Source organism: Cuculus canorus, chromosome 2 (assembly GCF_017976375.1).
Source record: "Cuculus canorus isolate bCucCan1 chromosome 2, bCucCan1.pri, whole genome shotgun sequence".
NCBI lineage: Eukaryota > Metazoa > Chordata > Aves > Cuculiformes > Cuculidae > Cuculus > Cuculus canorus.
In genome coordinates, this window is record NC_071402.1 from 105,032,865 (window position 1) to 105,056,920 (window position 24,056).

The 24,056-nt window shown below is 37.7% G+C and overlaps 1 protein-coding gene across 1 annotated transcript in view; it reads right to left on the minus strand.

Moving 5' to 3' along the window:
- Positions 1 to 2,496: 2,496 nt before the first annotated feature.
- STK17A (serine/threonine kinase 17a) overlaps positions 2,497 to 24,056 on the minus strand; it is a 30,552-nt gene continuing 8,992 nt past the window's right edge. The window contains exons 2-7 of the mRNA XM_054057318.1: positions 23,101 to 23,313; positions 15,611 to 15,755; positions 8,941 to 9,067; positions 8,155 to 8,203; positions 7,882 to 8,061; positions 2,497 to 7,080 (exon numbers count right to left, since the gene is read on the minus strand). Of these exons, the coding sequence (XP_053913293.1) occupies positions 6,747 to 7,080; positions 7,882 to 8,061; positions 8,155 to 8,203; positions 8,941 to 9,067; positions 15,611 to 15,755; positions 23,101 to 23,313 (1,048 nt within the window). The 3' untranslated portion in view covers positions 2,497 to 6,746. The remainder of the gene's footprint in view (positions 7,081 to 7,881; positions 8,062 to 8,154; positions 8,204 to 8,940; positions 9,068 to 15,610; positions 15,756 to 23,100; positions 23,314 to 24,056) is intronic.

Below are 24,056 nucleotides of genomic sequence, written 5' to 3' on the forward strand. Positions count from 1 at the left end.
ATGGTTAAGGTCAGGAGGAGGAAACTCTGGAGGTTGTCTAGTCTCTGCCTCACTCTTAACAGGGTCAATTAAAGCAGATTGCCTTCGACTGCAGTCAGTCAGGTTTTGAAGATCACCAAGGATAGAACCTCCTCTTGAGTGGAGTCATCATTGCCAAGAATGGAGCCTCTGGACAAGCTGTTCAACTATTCTCACAGCAAAAAAACCCAGAATTTCCTGTGTTTCAGTGTGTTCCCATTACCTCCTGCCACTGGGCACCACTGAGAAGAATGTGGCTCCATCCTCTTTACTCTTCCCTCACAAGTATTTATGCACACTGGTAAGATCACTCCTGAACCTTCTGTTCTCCAGCCTGACAGTTCCAGGTCTCACAGCCTTGTGGACAGGTGCTGCAATCCTTTCATCATCTTAATTGTTGTCAATATGCTAAATAATTTCTTTTAAATTGGCTTGAAAATTTGCATTTCCAGTTGTTGGTGTGGTTAAAACAACCATCATCTTCATGACCTTTGCTGGATTGCATGTTTGTTTCTCACTCTCTAGGTTGATTTTAATAGCTTCTGCCATGCAGTCATCACCCTCAAGGAAACTATCAAGGCGACAGCCTCCTCAGGGCAAGAATTTAATTTACAACTGAGGGACAACAAATATTGCTTACCAGACTGTTAGAGTGCTTGCACCTATTTGGATCTCACGAGTGCACACCAGATGTTTTAAGCACTAGCCTCATAAAGGCTGAGCAGGCTGTTGTGTTCCCTTTGGAGTATGTTTCTTCAGGTAGTAACATACGTTTGTCCAACTCACAGGTTTGTCAGTTCATTTCCTAGCTTGGGCAGATGTCTTGCATTGCACAGGGAACATTAGTCATTTGGATTTGTCTCCCATTTAGAAATGAGAATACATCCAGTTCTTTCCTGCCATTTGCCTGCATCGTGTCTGTCTTGTCAAAGTAAAATATTTTTCCTGCGTGCTTTCTGCAAAATTTACTACAAAGTTCCCTGCGCCGTGGCCTCGGAGGTCCTGTAACACCAGTAGCGATGGAGACCTGTCACGTTCTTGGTGTGCGTTTGGAAGATGCATCACACCTGCTAAACCCCGTTGGCTTGTTTTATGTAGCACCAAGCAGGGGGCTACAAGAAAGCTGCGGAGAGGCTCTTCATCAGGGAATGCAGGGATAGGATGAGGGATAATGGTTTTAAGCTGAAAGAGCAAGATTCAACTTACATACTAGGAAAAGTTTTTTTACATTGAGGGTGGTGAGACACTGACACAGGTTGCCCAGAGAAGCTGTGGATGCCCCATCCCTGAAGGTGTTCAGGGCCAGGTTGGATGAGGCTTTGAGCAGCCTGATCTAGTGGAAGGTGTCCCTGTCCATGGCAGGGATGGTGGAACTGAGTGATCTTTAAGGTCCCTTCCAACCCAAACCATTCTATGATTCTAAGTATATAAAAATACTAGAATAATGTTAATTTTTTTGACTGATCCAATGCAGTTTCTGTTAACTGGCTTCCTCAAGAACATTCAGAAGGAAGTGTCTTTAGTCAGTGACTCCTGAGACAGCCTTTTAAGGCCCATGACAAGAACTTCCACCCAGCAACCAGAGCAGCTGGACCCCACAAGGAAGGCAGCAGTTGGTAAGGTGATACCCCAATGGCTCAGGAGATTTCCCTGTAGGGATTAGTTAAAAGGCACCTGTGTAATTCAGTCTGTATGCTGGGATTACAAATTAATGGAAGAGCTAAGGTACACTGATTTCAACGCATCAACAGCTTAGCTGTGGTTCTGATTGCACAAGCAACCAAAGAGTCAGGGCAATCAAGTTCTCTGTGTTTACTTGAAGATAATCCCTTCAAGTAGTTAAGTTCTCTTTCCCCTCCTATTTTGCAGTAACTGTTGTGGTCCTAATACCCTGCTTCACTTTGACAAATTCTAACCTCTTATTAATTAGGAGAGATTTATATCACACCCATATGGACTTTTTCCCCCCCCCCTGTTTTGTAAAGCTTCCAGGTTGTATTTTTACAGAACCAAAATAGTTTAGTTTTACAGAGCTGTACAGTTATTGGCTATCTTATAACAGGAACAATTATGAAATTAAGCAGTGGCAGAAGAGGAAATGTCTTTCTGTAGTAGAGGAAATGCTTTTCTCACCCAGCATCTGCTCTGACTTTCTCCACACTAAGTTACATCAGGTAAATAACACGGTTCTGGGACACAGTGCACCCGGGGTGTTACAGTTTCACTGCTTTGGAGCACACATGTCAGCATGATTTGTTAAAGGTGGATTAATGCAGATGCACATCTGCTCCACCCTGTCCTGGGTACACAGCTGTCCTAAACTGCACACCATGCACTGGCATTTAAATATCATATTTCCAACCATACATCTTCAGGCAGGTCCTTTCCCACCTGTCAGACAGCTAAAATAAGCCCTCAGTTTCACAGCAAAAAAAAAAAAAAAAAACCAAACAAACTGAAGAAGATTTATATGGATAATGTGACTATATTTATTAATCCCAATGACAGATTAATTCAAATTCTGTAAATGCTTGATTGTGGAGATCTCTGCAGTGCGAGCATATTGCTTTTGAGTGGAAAAGACGATTGCATTTTGTATTCACTGCACAAATTGAACAAATGTGTAAATCAGAAGACTACAGTATCAGTAATCCTGCTACAGGGTTAAGAAAAGTAACTTTGCAGAAGTCCTTGGAGAAAAGCAAGCAGATTTGCACAGACGACTCCATCTAACATACTACAACCCAGTTCCAGCAATATATTTCTAGCTAGGATTCAAAGCCAAGTGTGAAAGGCATACAGTCACCAGCCCCTAAAGAAGTTAAGGTGCAGTAGTTTGTGACAGAGCACCGTGCTTTAGCTTTATTAGTGTTTCCAGTCATTGCACACCTGTCTTTGCCAGACAAACTAGTGTAACTTTTGGAATTCTGTATCAAACCAGTCATGCTGTCTTGAAGAAAGATTTGTTTCTTTGTTTGTTTGTTTGTTTAAAAAAAAAGTTTTAAAGTGTTTCCCAATACATAAAGCACAAAAGACCCATCAGCTGTTCAGAAAACAAAATTTCCTTTATTGTAAAGTTCCTGAAACAGTAAACACCTTATCAGAAGTACAATGAACTGGCACTATTTCTTTGAACTGTTGAACTGTCTTCCAGCAGCAGCACCTGAAATATTCAGGACCTCCTAAGCCATGGAATGACTTGGTGAAAGGCTTATCTTCCTCCCTTTCCCCTGCCAGCACGCCAGGGGAGAACGGACAGTGAATTTGTATTTGCATTTCCTACCTCGCAGCTCTCAAGGCCTGAACCTACCCCGCGCCTACGGATACAGGTCATGCCTCCTGCATCAGAACCATAGAAACAACAATTCTCCAACACCTGCACTTCCATTCCCTTCAGCTTCCTGCATTCAGACAAACAGCAGCCACGCTCCCAGCGTTACAAAGGCAGCCAGCAGGTGCCCAGTCTGGAGAACGGGCACTGAGATAGTATTATCCACAAGATCCAAGGAATCAATACCTTCTCCGCAACCACTCCTTTCTCCACAAACACTTTAAGGCTTAAGCATTTTTTTTTTTTCAGATGAACTGTGTATGTACATGCAGTCTTCTGTATTCATGGAGCTGCAAGAAAACAGCTCTTCTTCACCAGCCACTGATTTATTCCCAGCTCCGATGTGTTACTTTCCTAGGAACTAAGCCTCTCAAAACCACAAACCTCAATAGCGCCTTCCTGCAGTGTAGGGCAAGAATACCTCATTTACAGCTTTACCCACATTTGTAGTCAAACAGAAATAGCTTCAAGTGTGTGGGACTGGCTGATAGTCCACAGTTAAACGTTACAGGGAATTTTTCCTCTTATAGGGCCACTCTAAGATGCCTTTCTAATAACATAATGTTGAACTTTTACAACTTTATACAAGTTCTTAATTATGTTAAGCATTGTACAAAACCACCGTAAGGCACGAAAAGTTAAAAGTTAAACAGAAATGCAGCCCACGTGGAGTCTCAAAGCAGCCAATTCAAGAGAAACTGGCCTTGTAGTAGGTACATAGTTCATTTATACACGTTAGGCTTCATTCTCATACAATAAAACCAGTAAATATAGGACAAAATATATGCTGCTCAGCATTTACTCTGTTTCTTTAGTATCAGTCCCCATCTGAGCTGTGATCTGTGATTAGAAATAGGAACTGAGACATATTATAGTTCCCTTTGAGCAACCATGAGCTATTAAAAATTTAGGTATGCAGATATGGCAACATAAATTTGTTTTGTAAAGGTGGGATGTGAATGTCCTTCAACCTCAGTGCTTCGCATAAACAAGGCAGTATAGATGCAGAAAAAAGGTGAAAACGGCAGCAACGGGAGCTGGGAAAATTTTAACCTTGCAGAAATGAATTTCGTAAGTTCACGTCTGTTCCTCAAACAAATTGTCTTGACAAATGAGTGAACAGCAAAACGAAGATGCCCATGAAGAGTACCATCATGCTTAAACCCTCTGAAACAGGTCAACGTTGCTGTTAGGGTCAGCAAGCATGCAGTAATGCAGCTACTGTCCACCTTCAAAAACGCTTACTTAACACAACTACTCTGTAGGCTCCAACATTTTTAATTTCTACTAATGGCCAGCCAGAACTACCCAAGAAAATCCTACATGGTAGCTCCTCAGCAGGAGTCTGTAGTTACTGTCTACAGGAGGGAAAAAACAACAAAAGACTCATTTCTCCAGAGCATGAAAGGCATCTCTGCATTACAATATAAAACACATCCAGAATCGATTGTTCAAGTAATATTGGATGTCTGCTTATATGAAGGTCTTCAAGGAGAAGTCACTCTGTGTACATCAATATTCCATATGTAGTTCCATAGCGGAAGAAGCCAGATAGAACAGTTAAATTTAGGTGCAATTTTTCTGATGTCACTTCAAGTAAAGGCAACTACACCACTGGCAATGAAGCCCTAGGCAAAAATGCTCATTTCTCCACTCAGTATCACACTACTGCTTTTCAGCTGCCCTCTTAAGAGCTTTTTCTCCCACCCTTACAGAAATGCTAATCAGATCACCCCAGTGCTGCTTGTCTTATAAGCCATTTACCCTTTGTATGGAGGAGGAACTGCAATATTACCAGGGCACTAAACTGTTCACTCAGGAGTAAGAACATTTTTGGTACATTTGAAACTAGAAAAGTCTGTAGCAACACAGGAAAAAGGAAAAACTACCTTAAGAGTCTCTATTCATTGTTTTATAGCAAGAAAACTTTTGTCAGGGTTTATTACAATGGAACAGCATAAGGAAACCAAATAAATAGTTGAATAGTTAACAGTATGCAATGTAATAGCACTAAACTTCAATTACATAAAAATTAAACTTTGGAACAGCATCAATATGAAAGATTTCTTAGAAAACTAGGACTCAGTCCAAGATCCTCAGACCTGTACACTGCAAAAAAACCAGTCAATTTTGATGCCCAGTTGGTCCCAGCTTTGTCCTCTCAGGGACCGTGTCCATTGAGAACTATGACCCATCCATACAGCTCCCTAATCCCACTCTGCCCCATCATACACATGCTGTTTATCCATGTGTCTAAAGAAGAGTGATTGGGAAGCACGAGGTACGAGTTGTGCTTCATTGTTTCAGAGGAAGCAGTACCTCCTTCCTCATCCCATAGCTATATTGAACAAGATTACACAATTTAGCCTAAGGATGCTTCTTTCTTCCCTAAAGCAGCAGTTAGAGGAACAGAAAGAAGGCAGCAATGACATCATGCTCCCAGTAAAACCCCAGCTGCGTTCTGGAGGGGGGATGGAATTGAGGGCTGATTTATCATTAGTTGGACAAAATGTCTGATCTACCATGATGAAGTCAGTGGAGAAAACAAATTGAGCTACATCAGACCTTCTGTCATTTTTTTTTCCCCACTCATCAACACTGAGCAGTCATGCGGAGCTGTGAGCACACCTCACCCAGAGGAGGGGAGTGATCTCTGCTGCTCTCAGGAATGACTGACTTAAGAAAACTCATTACCCTCTGGAGCAGGATTTTACTGTGCTCCCAAATAAAGAAGTATCACCACTGATGAGGGACACTTTGCTGATACAGATTTCTCCACCGGCAGGACATGTGCATCAGTTGCTAGAGAAACGCAGCTCACTTTGGCTATCCAGTAGGTGAGTCTGGGTCCTTGACTTGATGTAAGCTTAAAGAAATATATACATAGCACAGCTTTGAAATCTGTATGTCAAACCAGTGGATCACTTTCTCTTCTCATACAATTTTTAGATCGGTAGATAGTTCCACTGAAGTCAGGAGTGCTAAAAGGTGTTTGAGAAAAACCCAGCATTAAATATTTGCATTAAATGCCAAAACATAAAATACTCCTCTTGACGTCTGCCACTGAAACACTTCCAATAGAAGTGTTCTTACTTCTCCAGAACAATGGAACAATTAATATAAACTCTGCTATCAAGTAACAAAGAAAAAAAAAAAAACAGAAATAAAAATGACAAACAAAAATAAGCTTTCATCTTTGTTAAATCCCTGTCAGTCACTTGAACTCTTGTTTATCTGTTCCATGAAATTAGAAAATTTGGCACATTTGTCTTGGATGCCACTTATTAACATTTCCTTTTATCTAGAACATTTATTGCGTATCAGAAATTCACTTGGCTAGGATATTTTTGTTTAGAGAACACTGCCTTCCAGTTACAGCTATGAAGCTCCACACAGTTCAGTAAATGAATTCTCCTGGTATTTCTTGCAGCAATGGTTCCTCAAATTTAAATCGTTTGGAAATGGCTTTCTGCTCAGTTACTTTTTCTTTTTCTGACTGCCTACATTGTCCCAGCGTATATGAAGCCACTACAATTAGTTCTTCTGTCACTATTGATTCTTCCTCTTCAGTCTTCTCAGCATCGACTGATTTTTCAGAGGCAGAATCCGCGTCTTTCTGGGTGATGTCACCGATCTCCTCTCCTGGACTCTTATACAAGGCTCTACAAGGAGGATCATCGCTTTGTTCTAACCACGGATGTTGAAGACATTCTTCAGCAGTTGCACGGTCCCTGCAGAGGAAAAAGAGTGTTAAAATAAATCTGTAAAAGAATTTGAAATCCAGTACCTTGCAGAAGAGATCCATACAAATTATTCCAAGAATATGACTGTATTAAAGACAGACTGATAGAACTTCTAAAAAAAAGACGCTGACAGCTACCTTTTACCAACAGCAGCCCAAGGAGGTGAACTCCTAACATTTAAAATAAAGCAGTTCATAGACACTTAAGTATCACTCCTGTGTTTCCAGCCAACTTTCAAAGTTCCTAGAGATGTTCTTTTTCTATATAGGAAAATTATCCAATTCTTACATTTTTAAAGAATTCTCATAAAGAAGCAGTAGGCAATTTCAACATTTGACATGCCCTGTGAAGAACTGGTGAAGTTCCACAGAAAATACCTGTTCTGTTTTAAGACCTGAAATTTCCAATTTGCTGCCCATTGTGAGAGACATACTAAGGAACCAGAAAAGAGTAAGGTACTCTACCAACTCATCAAGAATAAAAGGCTCAAAAGCACAATTTAAAAGACATCAGCAAAGTACCTATAAAGAAAGGATATTGTACCACATGCTACAATTCATATCTAGTACATGAAATGAATTTGAGTTTTACTAACATTTTGACAACTTCAGAATACACAAATTTGTAAGGAAGTGAACTTCTTTTTCATATATGTGAACAGTAATAGCACAATGAAATATGAATAATCAAAGTTCCCCTATACTTTAAAAATTGAAGTGCCAGAGCTTGCTACATTTAAAATTAATCCAGTCAGACATATTCGCAAATACAACTGTGTATTTTACTTACTCAGGCTTTTTAACCAGCAAAGTTTTGATGAAATCCACAGCAGACTCTGATATGAGGTCAAAGTCTTCTCCAGAGTAACTAACGTTCATTTGAGATATATTTAAAAATGTTTCTTGTTTATCATCCCCCAAGAATGGTGATATCCCTGTTAGCATAACATATGCCAGCACTCCAATGCTCCTAAACGAAAAGGAAAAAAACAGAAAAGCAGTTTTTTAGGGGCTTGTTCATCAGTAAAGTAAGTTATAATGACCATTAATTTGTCCAACTTACCACATATCGGTTGCTGTACTGATCGGGTCATAACTCAGAATTTCAGGAGCTATTCAGGGAAAAAAAAAAAACAAGCTCTATTTTTTGTCACATGCAGACATATTGTAGTCATAGAGTGCAATAATGGGCATGTGGTAAAATTTAATAGAAAACATTTAAAACATGATGGTCTTGAAATAGAGATATTTCTATTCAAGTTATTTAAGGGATTACTATCATTCAGTGGTTTTAGGTAAAACAAATTGTTTTCCTTTTATTGTATCTTCAGAAGCCAGGCCCGCCTCATTCCCAATGAAGCAAGCTGTACAGAAATATCTTATGGAAAAATAAGAAATATGCAGCGTTCCACATTCTGCACTGGAACCTATAATTGTAAAGTTATACTATACCACTAAAGAAGTACATTTTCAAAGCCTAGAATGATCTGCTGTTGAAAATACTAAACGGATACAAACCTCCACAAGCTAAAATATTATAGTCAGAGACTGAATATGTAATTCTGAACTTTTAATCCAAGTAATACTTGTTATCACTGCTGGTAAGAATCATCTAAAGCACGTACTCGTCTTCAACAGAAGCACACAATTATCACTCATTAGGCTGGCAAAGCTTACAAGTTCGAGCTTTCACAGCAGTACCGTGTCCAAGTACTGACCTGACCTTTCAACACAGTAACTACACAGTCAGGTTGGCATTCACCAAGTCGAGGCAGTTTCTCTTTTCAATTCCCCAAAGTCTGGATAGTTCCCACCTCAGGGCTACATCACTCGTACAGTAACAACTTACCTACATATTCTGGAGTTCCCATGATTTCTCTTAGTTCCTCGCTGCTCTTCATTATTCTAGAAAGCCCAAAATCTACTATCTTAATGTCTCCCAAAGGGGACTTACTGGTTAGCAGAATATTTTGGGGCTGAAAAGCAAAAGGAGGAGACTTTCAGGATCACCCAAATCTAATGTCTATGACAACATAACATTGTGTAATTATTTTAGGTTATGAATAGCAATGATACATTCCATAAAAAATATGAAATGCAGGATAATTTATTTGCTTTGTTCCCCCTGCTCCCCCTCAAGGTGAACTTGAAGAGACATGTAGGCTAAAAGGAGCGGCAGGATTTTCTGTTTACAACTGAGGATCAAACATCTACCTTTATTAACTCAGAACACATACAAAAGACATGCCAGTAGCTATCATTTAACAATAGCATATAAATACCTCTACATTTTTACCTTTATAGTACCTTTCAAATTCTTCCCTCCTTGTTTCCTTCCAATAGATAGCGTAAAATACCTCCTGTTAAGGGGTGTCCAAAAACACCCAATCGTTTAAAAAAAACCCTGAACACATAAAACTATTTGGACTACATCTGTTTAAAGAAAGTCTGTCGCAACCAACCTCAATCTTTTTCAAAGTGCAAACAATTGTATTACAGAACATTAACCGAAGAACAGTTTAAAAAAAAAATTACAGCAGCCTGAAAAACAGGTTTTTAAGAGCATCACCTTTGGATAAACTTGTTTGCTCTGACGTCACTAAATCTTGGCTGTCATCCTTCAAAGTGACTTTGTGGTCATTAAGAAGTTCCTTACCATATATTTTAAATGCAAGTTTACTTAAAAAAAAAAAAAAAAGAAAAAAAAAAAGAAAAAAAAAGCAAACTGAAAACTACCTTCAGACAAAAGGTCTGTTTTGAGATTTTTTGCAACTGAAGAATATCCATGCCAAGAAAAAAAGGCATGACCCTCCCTGCCCTCAAGCCAATGATCACATTGGGCTCTATCATTAACTTCTCTGAATGGTGACACTGGCAGGTGACGTTGCATTCATACCTTTCGTGAATGCAAGTTCCATGAATGTGAAGTAACATTTATTTATTGGGAACTTGGATCATCTCACATTAGAGGTGGTTGAAAAGGGAGGAGGGCAAGAGAAGAAAACTGAAGCAATCACTGACTGAAAATCCAACTGGATTAACTCTAACACTTATACTTTTTCCCTAATCACAAAGCCTTTCTTTCCTCATCCCCATGTCATTCATGAAAACATGCTTTCACTTGAATAGCCTTGCTTTTAAACACAGAAATAAAACTGTGCAAGAGTGGTTTAAAAACCTTGGGACAGTTCTCTTTGTGGCAGGACCTAAATATAGTCAAGTACTTTCATTCCTGCAAAGTTAAACCATGGTATTTCAAACTAACTCCATGATGTTGTCAATGTCTTTTCTGTTTGTGAGTCTATGTATTAAGAATAACTTATTTTTGCTTACAAACTGAAACCTTGCGGCTGTACAAAGGCTTTTGCAGCTGTATGTTACCACATGTTCTATAGTTCAACATTTGTTATTCTGTATTTGTATTAGAAAAGCAAACATGCAAAAAAGCTGACCATGCCTCCCCAGTTAGCCTCTCAGATGTTCTTCCCAGTGGGAAATGTAGTTACTTTCTGAAGAGGCAAATAGAAAGCATAAGAAAAGCACTCGTTCTCTATATCTAAATGAGGAAATTTTTTTTCATGTAAAGATTTTGTGAAACCCTTAAGGCCTGTATTATAATATTTTAGAAGATAATGTAGTTGCCAAAAGTTCGTCTTTTTAAAACGCAATCTTATTACTCAAAATACCTATGCAGATAAAAGCCTGCCTACAGTATGAATTAATTCATAACCCTAAATCAATTCCTAATGAAATAGCAGTTGCCTTCTTCTTTTAAAGAATCATTATGGGGCTCATGTGAAGTGACAGTCTAAACACCAGCATGAACGCTTACAGAAGCCATAGCTTTGAACTTAACATACGTTTTCAACTCAACACAATTACTCTACAACTAAGAAAAGGAAGATCCTTTTGCCACATATGTGATGCTGTTCCTCTTTTGGTTCTCCTCTGCTACAACATCTCTAGGCTTGCCGAACACTGATTAGCCCAGAGGCAAGAAAGATGCAGGCCAGAGGCTCCAAAAATGCCTTTTCACTGTTGCTGTCTAGCAGTAATAAAAAATGTCAAAGAGCACCATTTAAAAACCTCCCCCTTTACTGCAGTAAGGCTTACGAGTTCCAATTTAGATTCTTTTATGTTGTGCACTGAACAAAAACATAAAAAGAAAAAATCCCTAGCTAACCAGACAATCTGAATGCATGGACTTTACTACAAGATCAGCACGTGCACAGAAACCACATCCCATGGCCACCCAAGTCTAGCCCAGTGCCATAGCTGGCACAAGCCAGAAACCAGTATCCTGGGAAAAATTAGTAAAACAAGACAAAAAGTTGTATTTTCTGGCCTTACTGTCAACAACTAGAAACTTGGGCTTTAGGAATTCAATATGTTGGTCATATCTGTAAGATCAGGTTAAGAGTAATAGAAGTGAAAAGCATAATTTATCACTGCAATAGTTAATCAGTATTACATTTTTCACTTAAATTGGACTATGCTGCCGTCACACGCTTTCCTGATGCTATGAACGCCAGTGCAAAGGACAAACTAAGGCAATGTAATACAAAGACTTGGTCTCACCAGGAAGCTTATTCTACAAGTCACACAAATTTTTTGGAATAAGTGTACTTAGTAAGACAGGATGCCCCTCAACCCTATCTTACCAGCAGGTTTTGGAATCTTGTAAACTTACTGTTTAATGGCAAAATTCAAACGGTGCAAAATTGCCACTACTCCAGAAGTTTATAGGAGCCTCTGGCCCTAATATTTCTTGTATCTTTAGCTGGTTTCAAGAAGAGTATGACTAAGGACACATAACGCAGGTCATTGTTTTAAACGAATCAATGCCTCACCTTAACCTCAGAAAAAAGACCGGAATTACCCAAGGAATAATGGGCAGAAATGAAAACCAGACTAGCTGGGATACCTCAGCTACATTGTGTATAAAAATAGTAAACTAGACTCATCAGCATGCCCTGAAATAGTTAAAGGACTCCCATATCTTTAAGCAATAGAAATGCAAGACCAGAACTTGCTTGGGGGTTGGAGATATTTTTGTTAAGGTGTACAAGTGGAAAAAATGCAACAGGCACTGAGAGAGTAGACATTAGACTGGCATCACACATTATTCCCCAAAATATGCAATGCAAGTCAATAATTAAAGAAATAAGGCTATAATCAAAATAGGTTCTGTGGAATCCACATACTCTATACCTGCCTATTAACAAACAGCTTTGCTCTAATTGCTATAAAGGTTTGAACTCTTCTGTTCAAACTGTTCTTCTGCCTTGCCTTGAAAATTTGTTTTAACTTATTTGTTAGTTTCACAGGTGCTCCTTTAGACAAGGAACACTACACTGCTATTAATAGACTCCCATGAAATAAATACTCCACCTTAATCCACCTGGAAAACTCATTCGAGAAAATTATTCTGTAATATTCTTATAACAGGCCACTTTTTTTTTGTAACTGCATTAGTTTACCTTCTGAATATTCGTTGAAAATGACACCCAAACCAATTTCAAATAATTATTTGGTGTGTTGTCCTCACTGAACACATCTTGAAAATAAATATAGAAGGAAGTGGGAAAGAAGTTGTCTGTTGGATAACCAGAGTAATAGATACTACAGGAGAGTGCTGCTTGGAGCAGTCATCCTTCCAGACCCCAGGGCTACATAAAGCTCTTCACCTCTCCCTACTGCAGACAAGAGGCAGCTACTCCTTCCTCAATCCCCACGCCTTTTTAAATTCTCTTCCATTCCCAGCTACTTTAAGCTTTCACCACACATCAATTCAAGATCAAGTCACACAGCAAAGGAAAACACAGAGAAAGGAGTCTTCCCTTACTCTGCAGCTTTTATGCACCATTAAGAGGAGATGAAAGACTCCTGACTACAATCTATGCACACCCTGCAAATTAAATAGCATCAACACAATACTGCCAAGCGATACTTAATTTGCACTCAGTAGCATTATTTGCTCTTTCCCCAAGTCAAAACTTGATTACATGATTGTATTTTGCTACTAAAAACAAGCCATGTTTCAACCATCTTTCAGTAGAACCATGTTTTTGGAAAGAAACGAGCCAGTGGCAACCTTGCTAAGCCACATCAAAATACTCTATTTTTTTCTGTAGCGTTTGGCTTAATAAGAGAAAACTCACACCTATTAAGGGAGGTAGAAACTAAAGCAAGCTAGCTGCCAGTGTCAGACCTGGTGGAATAGATTTAGAACATAAAACTACAAGAACAAGCTGACAATCACGTACTGACAAGCAGTTTGACTTAGATTCTTCTGTGTATGGAGTCTTACTTTTTTGAAGGCAAAATACAGAAAATTGGACCAACCTTTCTGAAGGTATTTGTACCAGACAAATGAAAGGGAAACCTTTAGAGACCCAAAGGTGGAAGTAATAGCACAAGGAAAACATTTTAGCAAGAACTGGTCACTTTTCTTGGTACTGGCAAATATCTTGCATAACAGCAGACATTTGACTTCCAAATGTCATCTCATAAACCCAAGCATTTAGTAAATCCCATGGTACTGTAAGGGGCTAGGTAAAAAGCAGCATGAGCCATACTATACAACAGAAGATTGATTAAAGCCAGTGTTTTAATAAACATGAAGCCAAAACTACCACCCAACTGCAATTTCTGAGTTTCTTCTTAAATGGCCTTTTTTTTTTTTTTTTTTAAATCTTTAAGTTTTGCAAGGCATGTGGCTCAATTCACTAGTCAGTTTTTAATCTTGCATTTCCAACATCTTTTTTTGTCAATATTTTGAAGACATGTCTAAACCTTATTTTACAAAAGATCAGCTCTTATATATCATGAAAATAATCACACTGCAATTAGGACTCCTATTAAGATCCCCGTTTCAAAAACACATTGCGTGCTGCAGTAACCTATAAACATAATAAACTCAACACTACACAATTTGCTCTGCTAATTAAGTTTTATAAGCCAGTAAAGCAGTGCTGGATCTTTCAGTGAGAACTGGAGACGCTCAATTTTAAAACATTTGTTCTCTGATTAGTTGGGAATTTTTTAAGTAAGCTTTTTCTGAACTTTGACAAAGCCCTCTGTCTGCAAGCTGTAATTAACACCCCAGTTTACTTGTGCCATTAAGTACTGTAGTCAAATAAGCACAACACATTTCTGATTACAGATACCCAGCTGATAGCGCTAAGGAACAGCATATCTTTAACTGCTAATGTGTATGAATATACCAAGTCCACAAAAGGAGATTTAATTTTAGACTTTGCTTCAATGGCCAAGCACAGCAAAGACAGATTACTGCTCATTTTCAGTCCTTCTGAACACTTATTCTCACATCACTTGCTAAACCATTTCCATAAATTTAGTATAATTATTAAAATTCAGCATGTATGACTAAATCAAAGTTTTAAAGGATTCCACAGTTAATTTGAATAAATAGTTGGAAAACCAGGCAGGTGACATATTTGTGTGCAAATATTACTCATCATCTGCTTTAGCTGACGAATGGTTCATGACGTGCCAGGTTATATATTAACTACGTACAGTTTGATACTGGAATCTACTGGTAGCTTTGTAATACTTCCAAAATACAATTCAGTATAAGTAAGGATCTCAGTAGCAGAACAAGCATGCAGCAGCTTACTCAGTACATATGGGAATTGGACATGTAAAAAGAATTAGAAAATTTTAATGCAAGATACTTTTTATATTGTCTAGCTTAGCAATAAAGTATTTCAACCTCAAAATGAGATAAAATTGCATCTTCCATATCAGTGTATGAATGGAAGCTGAAGAAAGTTAATTGCAGCTCACTGCCAATGGGAGAGAACAGTTTTCTGGATTCCTATTACAATTCCTTTCTTAAGCATAAGCAATACTCTGTATTTCCTCTGATGGTAACTGTACTTTTCTCTTGATTTGGGACAAATGTATTTTTCAGTAAGAAAAAAAATATTTACCCCAATAAATCATGATAATTTACATACCATTAAGGTGCTGGCCAGTAAATGACAAGCATTTGAATCAAATTTACAGTAATTAAAAAAACCCAACTTGTTATAAATGTATTGAATATATTAGCACAGAGCTTACCAGTCCTGTACAAACACTTCATTCTGAAACATTACACTTTATACTACCAGCGTGTCTGCCATCCTTCTGCTTCATTAAAACTCTCGTCAATAAACAAACCTATTTTTCAGTGGCCATATAATACCCAGACATTTTATTGCACTTTAAAAACAAGGCAGGTCTTACCCAAAGCACTCATTTGCAATTTAAGGTGCAACACAAATCCACTGCTGAATTCATTACCTTGCACTTAATCAAATGACACATATTTGACATAGTCATAAAATCTTTGCAAAAGGTTTGCAATCCTGGTACCTACTGCAGCCCAAAGGCTGAATTTTATCTTTTGAGAAGTAATCGCGTTAATTCCAAACTAGACCTCATATGACATATGACCAGCAAGAAAGTCAGCAGATAAGAAATTAATGAGAAAAATGCAACAACAACCTTACCTTTAAGTCAAGATGAACCACATTGTTTCTGTGCAAGAAGGAAACCCCTTCTAATATCTGTTTCATAAGTCGTTTAACATCTTTTTCTTTGAAGGCTTCCTCTCTTTCAGCCACACACTGGTCAAAGATTTCACCTCCAGCAGCACTATGGAACAATATAAGTATTATTATTCCAAAGACTAAGTTATAGCACCCATTTTGTTCTACTTGCACTATTTTATTTAGCATAAGCAAGACCAGCAGGCAGCAGCAACCAACAGTCATATGCTCAGTTATTAACGATTTTGCAATATTTTACAAGCTAGGAAGGCTTCTGTGCCGTTTGGTAGCTTTGGAGAGAAGTAATTAGTAATTTGGGTTAGAGAATGAAAACTACAGAAATTTGGGGGACTATTTTGGAAACACTGCTGACCGCATTAAGATGAATGCCACATTTGTTGAAGGGCAGTGTTTACATATAAGATGTGCATTTTGCTACTCCTATGAAACTACATGGAAATCTGGCCAAGGTGAGCCTTTCTAAACACAAAGCAAACCAGCCCCACCCCCAATCCTTCTCAAAACACTTTGTATATACTCAAAAGACTAAATGTAAAGTCTGTAACTGAATTGTTTGAGAAGTCCCTGGCATATAGGGATGCATTACGTTTCTAAATGTCCTTCATCTAAAAATAATTTTGAAAATTTCAACACTCAGCTTCATTCTTTAACTTTTATGTATGTTAAGATAACATAGTAACAAAATATAAAAATAACTACAGATGAATAGATTTTTTTCAAACTAGTCTGAAGCCACATGCAGTAACATCTCTGTATAGCAATGGCTCTAGAGAGCTAAAATTGTTTTATAACATAGTCATGTAGCACCAAAAGTAAAATAAGGAGAGTAAAGGCTCCATCTTAAAACAAGACTGGGAATAATAACATTAGAATTTGCCCATTTTGCACATGGATTGTTGAATTACTATCATGAAATCAATAGACACACATTTTGTTCTGCATGAAATTCTATAATGAGCCCTTAGTGAAAGATGGTGGAACTTCTAAGGGCAGTGCCTCCTCCAGTTACTCCAAACTGTGACACACCAAACGTGACTTTGCACAAGCGTTACTCTTTACTGATGCATGGCGATCTATTCTGGCTTTGCTTGCTCTTTGCTAGGCAATCCAGACAGAGCTATATTCAACATGGATATAGCAGCAAATGCGAGTTCTATAAAAATGGTGCATTTGGATTACATATCCCCAGAAAAAGAACACTTAAATATACTCAAAGTTTCATTTTGCCTACACTAACTTTGCTACTGCAGTCCTAGTACCTTAAAATGCTTCATGATTTACAAAAAAAAGGGTTTTTTGCCTTTCTGGATATTTCATTACCGTTATTAAAATTCTCTTTGCAGATTGTCTTACAAGAAAAAAAGAATTTAAAAGAAGATTAGATCTTAACTTTTTCTAAAGTTATTTATATTTATGTTCTATATGCTGGCTAACTTATACAGCAGTACAATTTGATTTACTAAACTAAGATTTTCTTTTAAAAAAGAAAAGTCCATTGAGTAATTACTTTTCTTCATCCTGTATCAAAGACGACTAAGCTCTAGAATAAAATGAGGTTTTCAAAGGACTATAAATATTTAAATTCCGCCAGAAAAATCGCATATGACTGATACTGTCACATCTTTTCTTCAGCACATTTTTATTTAATCAAGGAAAAAGTTGGTAATATTTTAACTTTGAACAATATTCAGATATTAATGACTTTTCTACAATGGATATGGCTAGCGTATTCCAATATTCTAAAACAAATTCCCTTAAAAAGCAGCATCAATTTATTAAAGACAGGGATAGAAAAATATCTGCTGTAATAAATAAACTTTCTACTTAAAAAATGCCAAAATATATTACCCAGAAGAATGATTTAATATCTTGTAGCAGTGAATTAGAATGTACATGCAGTGAGAAGATCTACCAAAAATGGTAAAGCTATGTGTTTTAAAGCAACAACCCCAGTATTTTGCTGGTAGAGCTCTACCACTTAAAATAAGCAAAACAATACTTCTGCTTTTTAAGTTTCTGAAATAGGATTTATACCCAAAGATTGCTGTTGTCAACCAGGGATCACATTTTATTTTTAATAAACCCATCTGAAAAATCAAAGAAGAGGCCTTATAAAGGCTTTATTGCTATATGCCTACTTGGTAGACATCCACTACAATTAAGTTACACTAATAAATAAGTTAACACTGCACTAGGCACCAAGTTAAAGTGTAAGCAACCTTGAATTTTAATACTACAGTTAGAGAACTTTGAGTGTGTTAAAAGGCATAAAAGTAAAGCAGACAATGCCCCATCACTGAAATTGAGGCAGAATTACCATATAAGAATAGAAAATGCTCGATCCAGAAAACTTCTTTTAGAAAAAGGTATTTAAGTACCTCCCAGTCCTTCTGAAGATGCCGAGGTTCATCAGCATTTTTAAGAATGAGACAAGCAAATACAGCCCTTACACGTGTACACCCACTCCATGACTTATGAAACAGTCATTCCTAGCTTCTATAGACAAATATTATTAGCTTTACATAAAAGTTTCACATGGAAAGGTGGTTTTGCATGCAATGCTTCATTTTTTTAATCAACTTTGCTACTTAGGACACAGATAAAACAATTTCTTCAGAACAATTTATTCTATCTCAAAATTACCACATGCAATCAAGTCGCTAGCAACCCTTTGCAAGAACATGGGAAATCTGTTACTGCAAGAATGTTTTGTGTATTTTTGCTGGGGAGTGAGTTTAATTGATTCCCTTAAGCAAAACAGTCAGCCAGCTGTGAGCCAACCCAGTCATAAGCGGTTGGAAATACAACATCAAAATGAACTCCAAAAAGATTCTTCTGCACACATATGCCAAATTTTGCCAAGCTCCTTAACTTTCAACTCAGTTATTTTGTATTCGCTAGCTACAGTTCAGAGAAAACAAGTCAATCAAAACACAGAAGGGATTAAAATACATGCTAGAAAAGTATTACGGGCGCATCATTGCTATGATTTCTGTATGTATGCAAACTGGGAGTCCTCTGGTGTTCATAACATTTACCCAGTTTTCCTCTCTAAGAACACATTTTTCCACTAAGCTGTAGCTTTTCTAATGGCCATTATGAAATAACAACTTTGCAAACCACTGGGCACCCCCACCCACTTCCACTGAAAAAGTTCCTAGGGGATAAAAGCAAAGAATTGTCCTTAGGACAGGAAAGTCTTTAGCCATCTTAATCTGGAAAAAATGGATAAGGAAATATTTAAGAGCACAACATTTTGAAATTCGCTATTATTTATAATGCATTATTTCTCTAGTACACAGTCCCTCAGCTAAGTGTACAAAAAAGTGAGACAAATTCTTCCCAAATGTAAAAGCAACAGTGACCACAATTCTTTAGCCAATTTAATTGTTTATGAACATACTATTGAGCTATTGGCTTCTCTATAGTTTTGACTGAAATCCAACTGCTCTTCATCAGTCAAAAGCATGGTAACATTTTTATTACTGCTTATCAGCACAAATGACCTAAAAGCCATTTGGAAATACGAAGCATCAATCTGTGTTACAACTATGCTGACTTTAAATTCACTGGAGACTGCTTGTCTTCTTTTAAACATATCTTAACGATCCACTGTACGGAATTTGGCATCCCGCATCTTTCAAGTGCACTTAAAATATGCTCACACAGCCATTTAGCACATCACTACAAAAAGACAGAACAAATCTGTTTCAGTGCATCTGAAACAAATAAACATTCTTTCAGGTTCAATGGATCCAACATTAAAACAAGTCTTTTGAAAGACTCAGAAGTACAAATCCTCAGTGTACAGATAAGTAGATAACAAGTTCCTAGATTACACTTGATTTCAAATGCCGACTGAGACCATATATGGTCTGCAATGGCCAAAAACTTACTTCCTCAATCTTACAGTCTGTCAAAAGCCTTTCTTGAAAGCATTATCTTCGGAAGATAAATGGAAACTCATCTACTTTCTGTAAACAAAGCTTGTATTACAAGTTGATCCACACAAGGTGGTTGTAACAGTACCAGCAAAGGTTCACCTTCACAACTGCTGACGGTCACACTGTCTGTTCCTCAGCTAGGTGCACCATTAGGTAGTCAGCAAGGAAGTACATTTACTGAGAACTTTTCCAGTGTAAGTCTACCATAACACTCCAATGTCCCCAGACCCTGAGAAAACTGTAAATGCGTATCTGATGAGAGAACGTATGGGAAGAGAAGCATCCATATGCTCTGGGGAGACCTTACAGCTACCTTGCAGTACATAAAGGAGGCTGAGGAAGGACTTGTTAACAGGGAGTGCAGTGATAAGACGAGGTTTGAAGCTGAAAGAGGAGAGATGTAGGTTAGATATTAGGAAGAAATGTTTTACTACAAAGGTGGTGAGGCCCTGAAATAGGTTGCCCAAAGAAGTTGTGGATGCCCCATCCCTGGAGGTGTTCAAGGCCAGCTTGGGTGATGCACTGAGCAACTTGATCCAGTGAGGGGTGTTCCTGCCCATGTGAGGGGGGTTGAAATTGGACGGTCTTTGAAATCCCTTCCAACCCAAACCATTATTCCATGAAATGCCCTTTGTTTTTGGTTTTGGGTTTTTTTTTTTTTTTTGCTGCACCTTTTCCAATCTGGCAGCCCAAGAACTGAAATGCAAAAGGTAACTAAAACCATTTGAGAAAATCTTGATTTGAGACTGCCATCTAGAACAATTTTAACTGCTGTAATAGACACGATGCAAATATTGGAACACCATAGTTACTTACAGTGGTTTTGCTTCAAGTTCTATCTGTTGAATCCTATGCCAAATGAACTGTTTCCTGACAGCAGACTCTTACTTTAACCAGCCACACTGCCAGGAAGTGATGTCCGAGACAATCAAGTAGTAGCATTATCCAGGTCCAAATAACTGTAGGTCAAAAAAGCCCTCTATCCAGCTTATCAAATAACCCCTGACTATGACTTCAAGATGATAAAGACAACTTTTTTCTTTTTTAAAGTAAGCATAAAAAGTCTACTATGTCCACACAAGACCCTGGCAGGCAATTACTCCATTCAGAAGCTCTTCACAAAAATATATTTAATGGTTAAGATTTTAAATTGTCACATACGGGTTTCTGTAATAGCTGACCCACTAACATCAGCTACCCCTTCCTTAGATGTATAAACACACAGTCATGAACACTTATGAAAAAAACCCCAGTGCTTAAGCATCAGATGCTCTGTTGCTCTTCCAAAAGAAATTGGAAAAAGCCAAGCAGGTTACAAATCCTGAGCCCCAAAGTTATACAAGGATAAAAGCAAATTTGATATCTGATGTGTCAGGTTTCCCAGACTGTATCGCTGCCTTTTGAAGTAAAAGCTGAGTTTTCTTTATCATTCATTCCGTTTTCACTGAAATACAGAAACATCACTGACCTACAGGTTAATTCCAGGCTTTACATACTACCCCTCTGGACTGACTTACTCCTTCCACTACTTAAATCCTCTGTTCGAAGTCTTGTGCCAACAAACAGGAGTCAGACTGTTGTCAGTTGCTATCCTACAGCTGCTGTAATGCCTCACTGCTTCCCAGTGCTCCCGCACTTAATATTAACCAGTCAGTAGCCAGTCAGTAGCCAATTTTAAGTTTGATTTCTGTCAAAAAATCGATACTGCTTGAAAGACAACCCTACATGTAAAATAAATATTTCTCTTAATGAGGGCAAAGCTCTAGGTGTCCTCCTCAGCCCTTACCACAGATTCAACATCAAGACAAGGAAATATGAACCCTCAGCAGATAAGGTTTGTGGCCAATATTTAAGCATTTGTTTTTCTCCTTACCAAGATAAAGATCTGCCACACACACCATCAAGCTTAATAGAAACTGAAATGCCCATGAGAAGCTTGCAGTCTAGATGTGTTCTTTAATCCTTTGCATACAGAATGTCAGAAATTCACTAACACTCATACCTGTTTTGTTGCAACATGCCTCTGGAACATGCTGACATTAAAGAAGCATCCAGACATATTTCCTGAAGTCAGGGAAAGACCGTTTTTGTAATTTACAACCCTAACAAACAGCTATTTATCTGAAACAAGGTATGACTGCTTGATGCATATAAACCCAATAATGCTGCTAATTAGTGAGCAACCTGGTGACTACTGAACCATCTAGTTAATACAGTTGCAGAACATTTAATTCAAAGTAAGATAATTGAGTTCTAATTTTACATTAAAATTATCACAAACCCCAGTGCCCTCATCAAGCCTTGGATTCTACTGCTCCTGTTATAGCCCTATGGGACACAGAAATGTAAACTATATTCTAGTTAGATCTGTGCTCTTAGTGCTGAAAGCACGTATTTGAGTCTCCAATAACAGCAGTTAAAACTCCAGAAGCTCTGTCATACCTCTGCATTATAAGAGATACTTGAATATTTCCTAAACCATAAGTTCCATAAGGGCATAATGAAGTTGAAAAAAAAAAAATGTATTCTAGAAGGAAGTTTGCCTCATCAGACACTTTCTCATGCAATTTCACTGAATTTATAAGATAGAGTTTCTATCAACTTCTAACCAAGATCATACTGGGACACAAGATTTCTCACCATTTCTTTTTGTTATCAAGCAAGAAAAGAGCTCTGCAAACTAGATTTATCTTAGCAGATGGGTTAAGTCACTTCTGAATTATCAAGCTTCACTATTCCTCTCCTAATTATTTAAGATCCATGGAGCTTGAGCAGGGTTTTAACAGAGTTCAATAGCAACAAACATTTGGCTGCCTCTTGGAACCCAGATGTCAAATATCTGAGCCATGGCACATTAGATGAACAGTCATAACAGCTGCAGAAACGCCCATCTGGCAACCTCAAGGGATGAAAATACACAGACAAAGGTGGAGTCACAAGTTAAACGTCATTCAAAAGAAATTATTATGGTCTGAGTCCTCCTGCCCTTTCTTTCCCCAGAAGACAATGATTTAAAGAGCTTGTCATGGTAGATCAAAGAGGGGTTTGATAGTTTCTTTTAAAAAATGACGTTGCTCCTTCATAACTGGTAAAAAAACCCTCAGACTTCACCTCGCCTTTGTCACTATCAATGGAAAACTTCAGGTTTTGAACAGATACTCATTGCTTCTTTCCTCTTCCTCTTTTACAAGTAGGGAGTGTCACAGTTCGTATTTCACTAAAGATTTTTTTAGCTACGTAAATTATAGTTCAGCTTTGAAAGACACTTCACAATTGTAAAAAATATAATCTGCAGTAGTTGCAAGACTGTACATAATTCTTGTAATACTGAATTTTTTATTAGCAATTCTTTTTGAATTCAAGCAAGTGTAACAGGCAAGCAATAAAATATTTTCACGTTTTTCATTTTGACACACAGTATTTTTACATTATTAGTTTCAAGCACATTCTGCAGGAGCGTATTTGGGAGTTATTATGAGTACTTACTATTCCAGAACTAAAATCATCTCTGTTGCAGTTTCATAAACTTCATGCAAGTTAATAACCCAAAGGTTGCATTGTGCCAACTCAAGGACTGCAATTTCGTGGATTATTTCCATCCGACAATCTTGGCCCTTTCTTCTTTTTCTCATGAACTTTGCTGCAAACTCTTTTTCAGTGTCTTTCTGGATACACTTCTTCACCACTGCAAACTTTCCTCTGAAATGAAACAAAAAAATTTAATTTAAAATTGTCCCTTGGTGACAAGATCAGTATGGCTCTTAAAAATTAACATGACAGGATATTTGCACTAAGTCACTGTTAATGAATACATTTAAAATGAGTTCCAAATTTAGAAAGATGCCTTCCTGAATGATATTCCCTACCCTTAGGTTAGGAGTATCAAAAGCCAGAATGTAATTTAACCTCCATTAAAAATAAGGACTTTAAAAACTTATCAATTCAGCAACATGATTTCAAAAATACAGAATAAATAAGCTGTGCTGGTTTGCAAGATTAAGGTATCTTCAAACCTTTCATTAAAAGAGCTGGCAGAAACCAAAGTACACAAACAGGCAATTTATGCTTTCTGTGACTATGTCACAATAATCTATGTACTTGCCCAGCCACTGTGTTCTAAAGTATTCCACCATGTTCAAGGCAAGTACTCATATTGAAGAAATGCTTAAGATCCCGCTCCATTTACCATGCAACATTCAGACTCCCCTCTGCATTTTCAAAGATGCCAGTTCATATTTTCACAATAATGTGTCTCAAGTGATAACAGGCAGAGTTTTTCGACTGTTTAACACTACTCAAAATCCCTTACTCTTCTGCTTACTGTATAAGTGAGGAACATAGATCATTTTTTAAAAAATAAGCCGCTTGACCAACACAAGACTTTCTAGCAAAGTTTTTGCAATGCTGGTAATGCACATGCAAACACAAACGGAGCAGAGCAT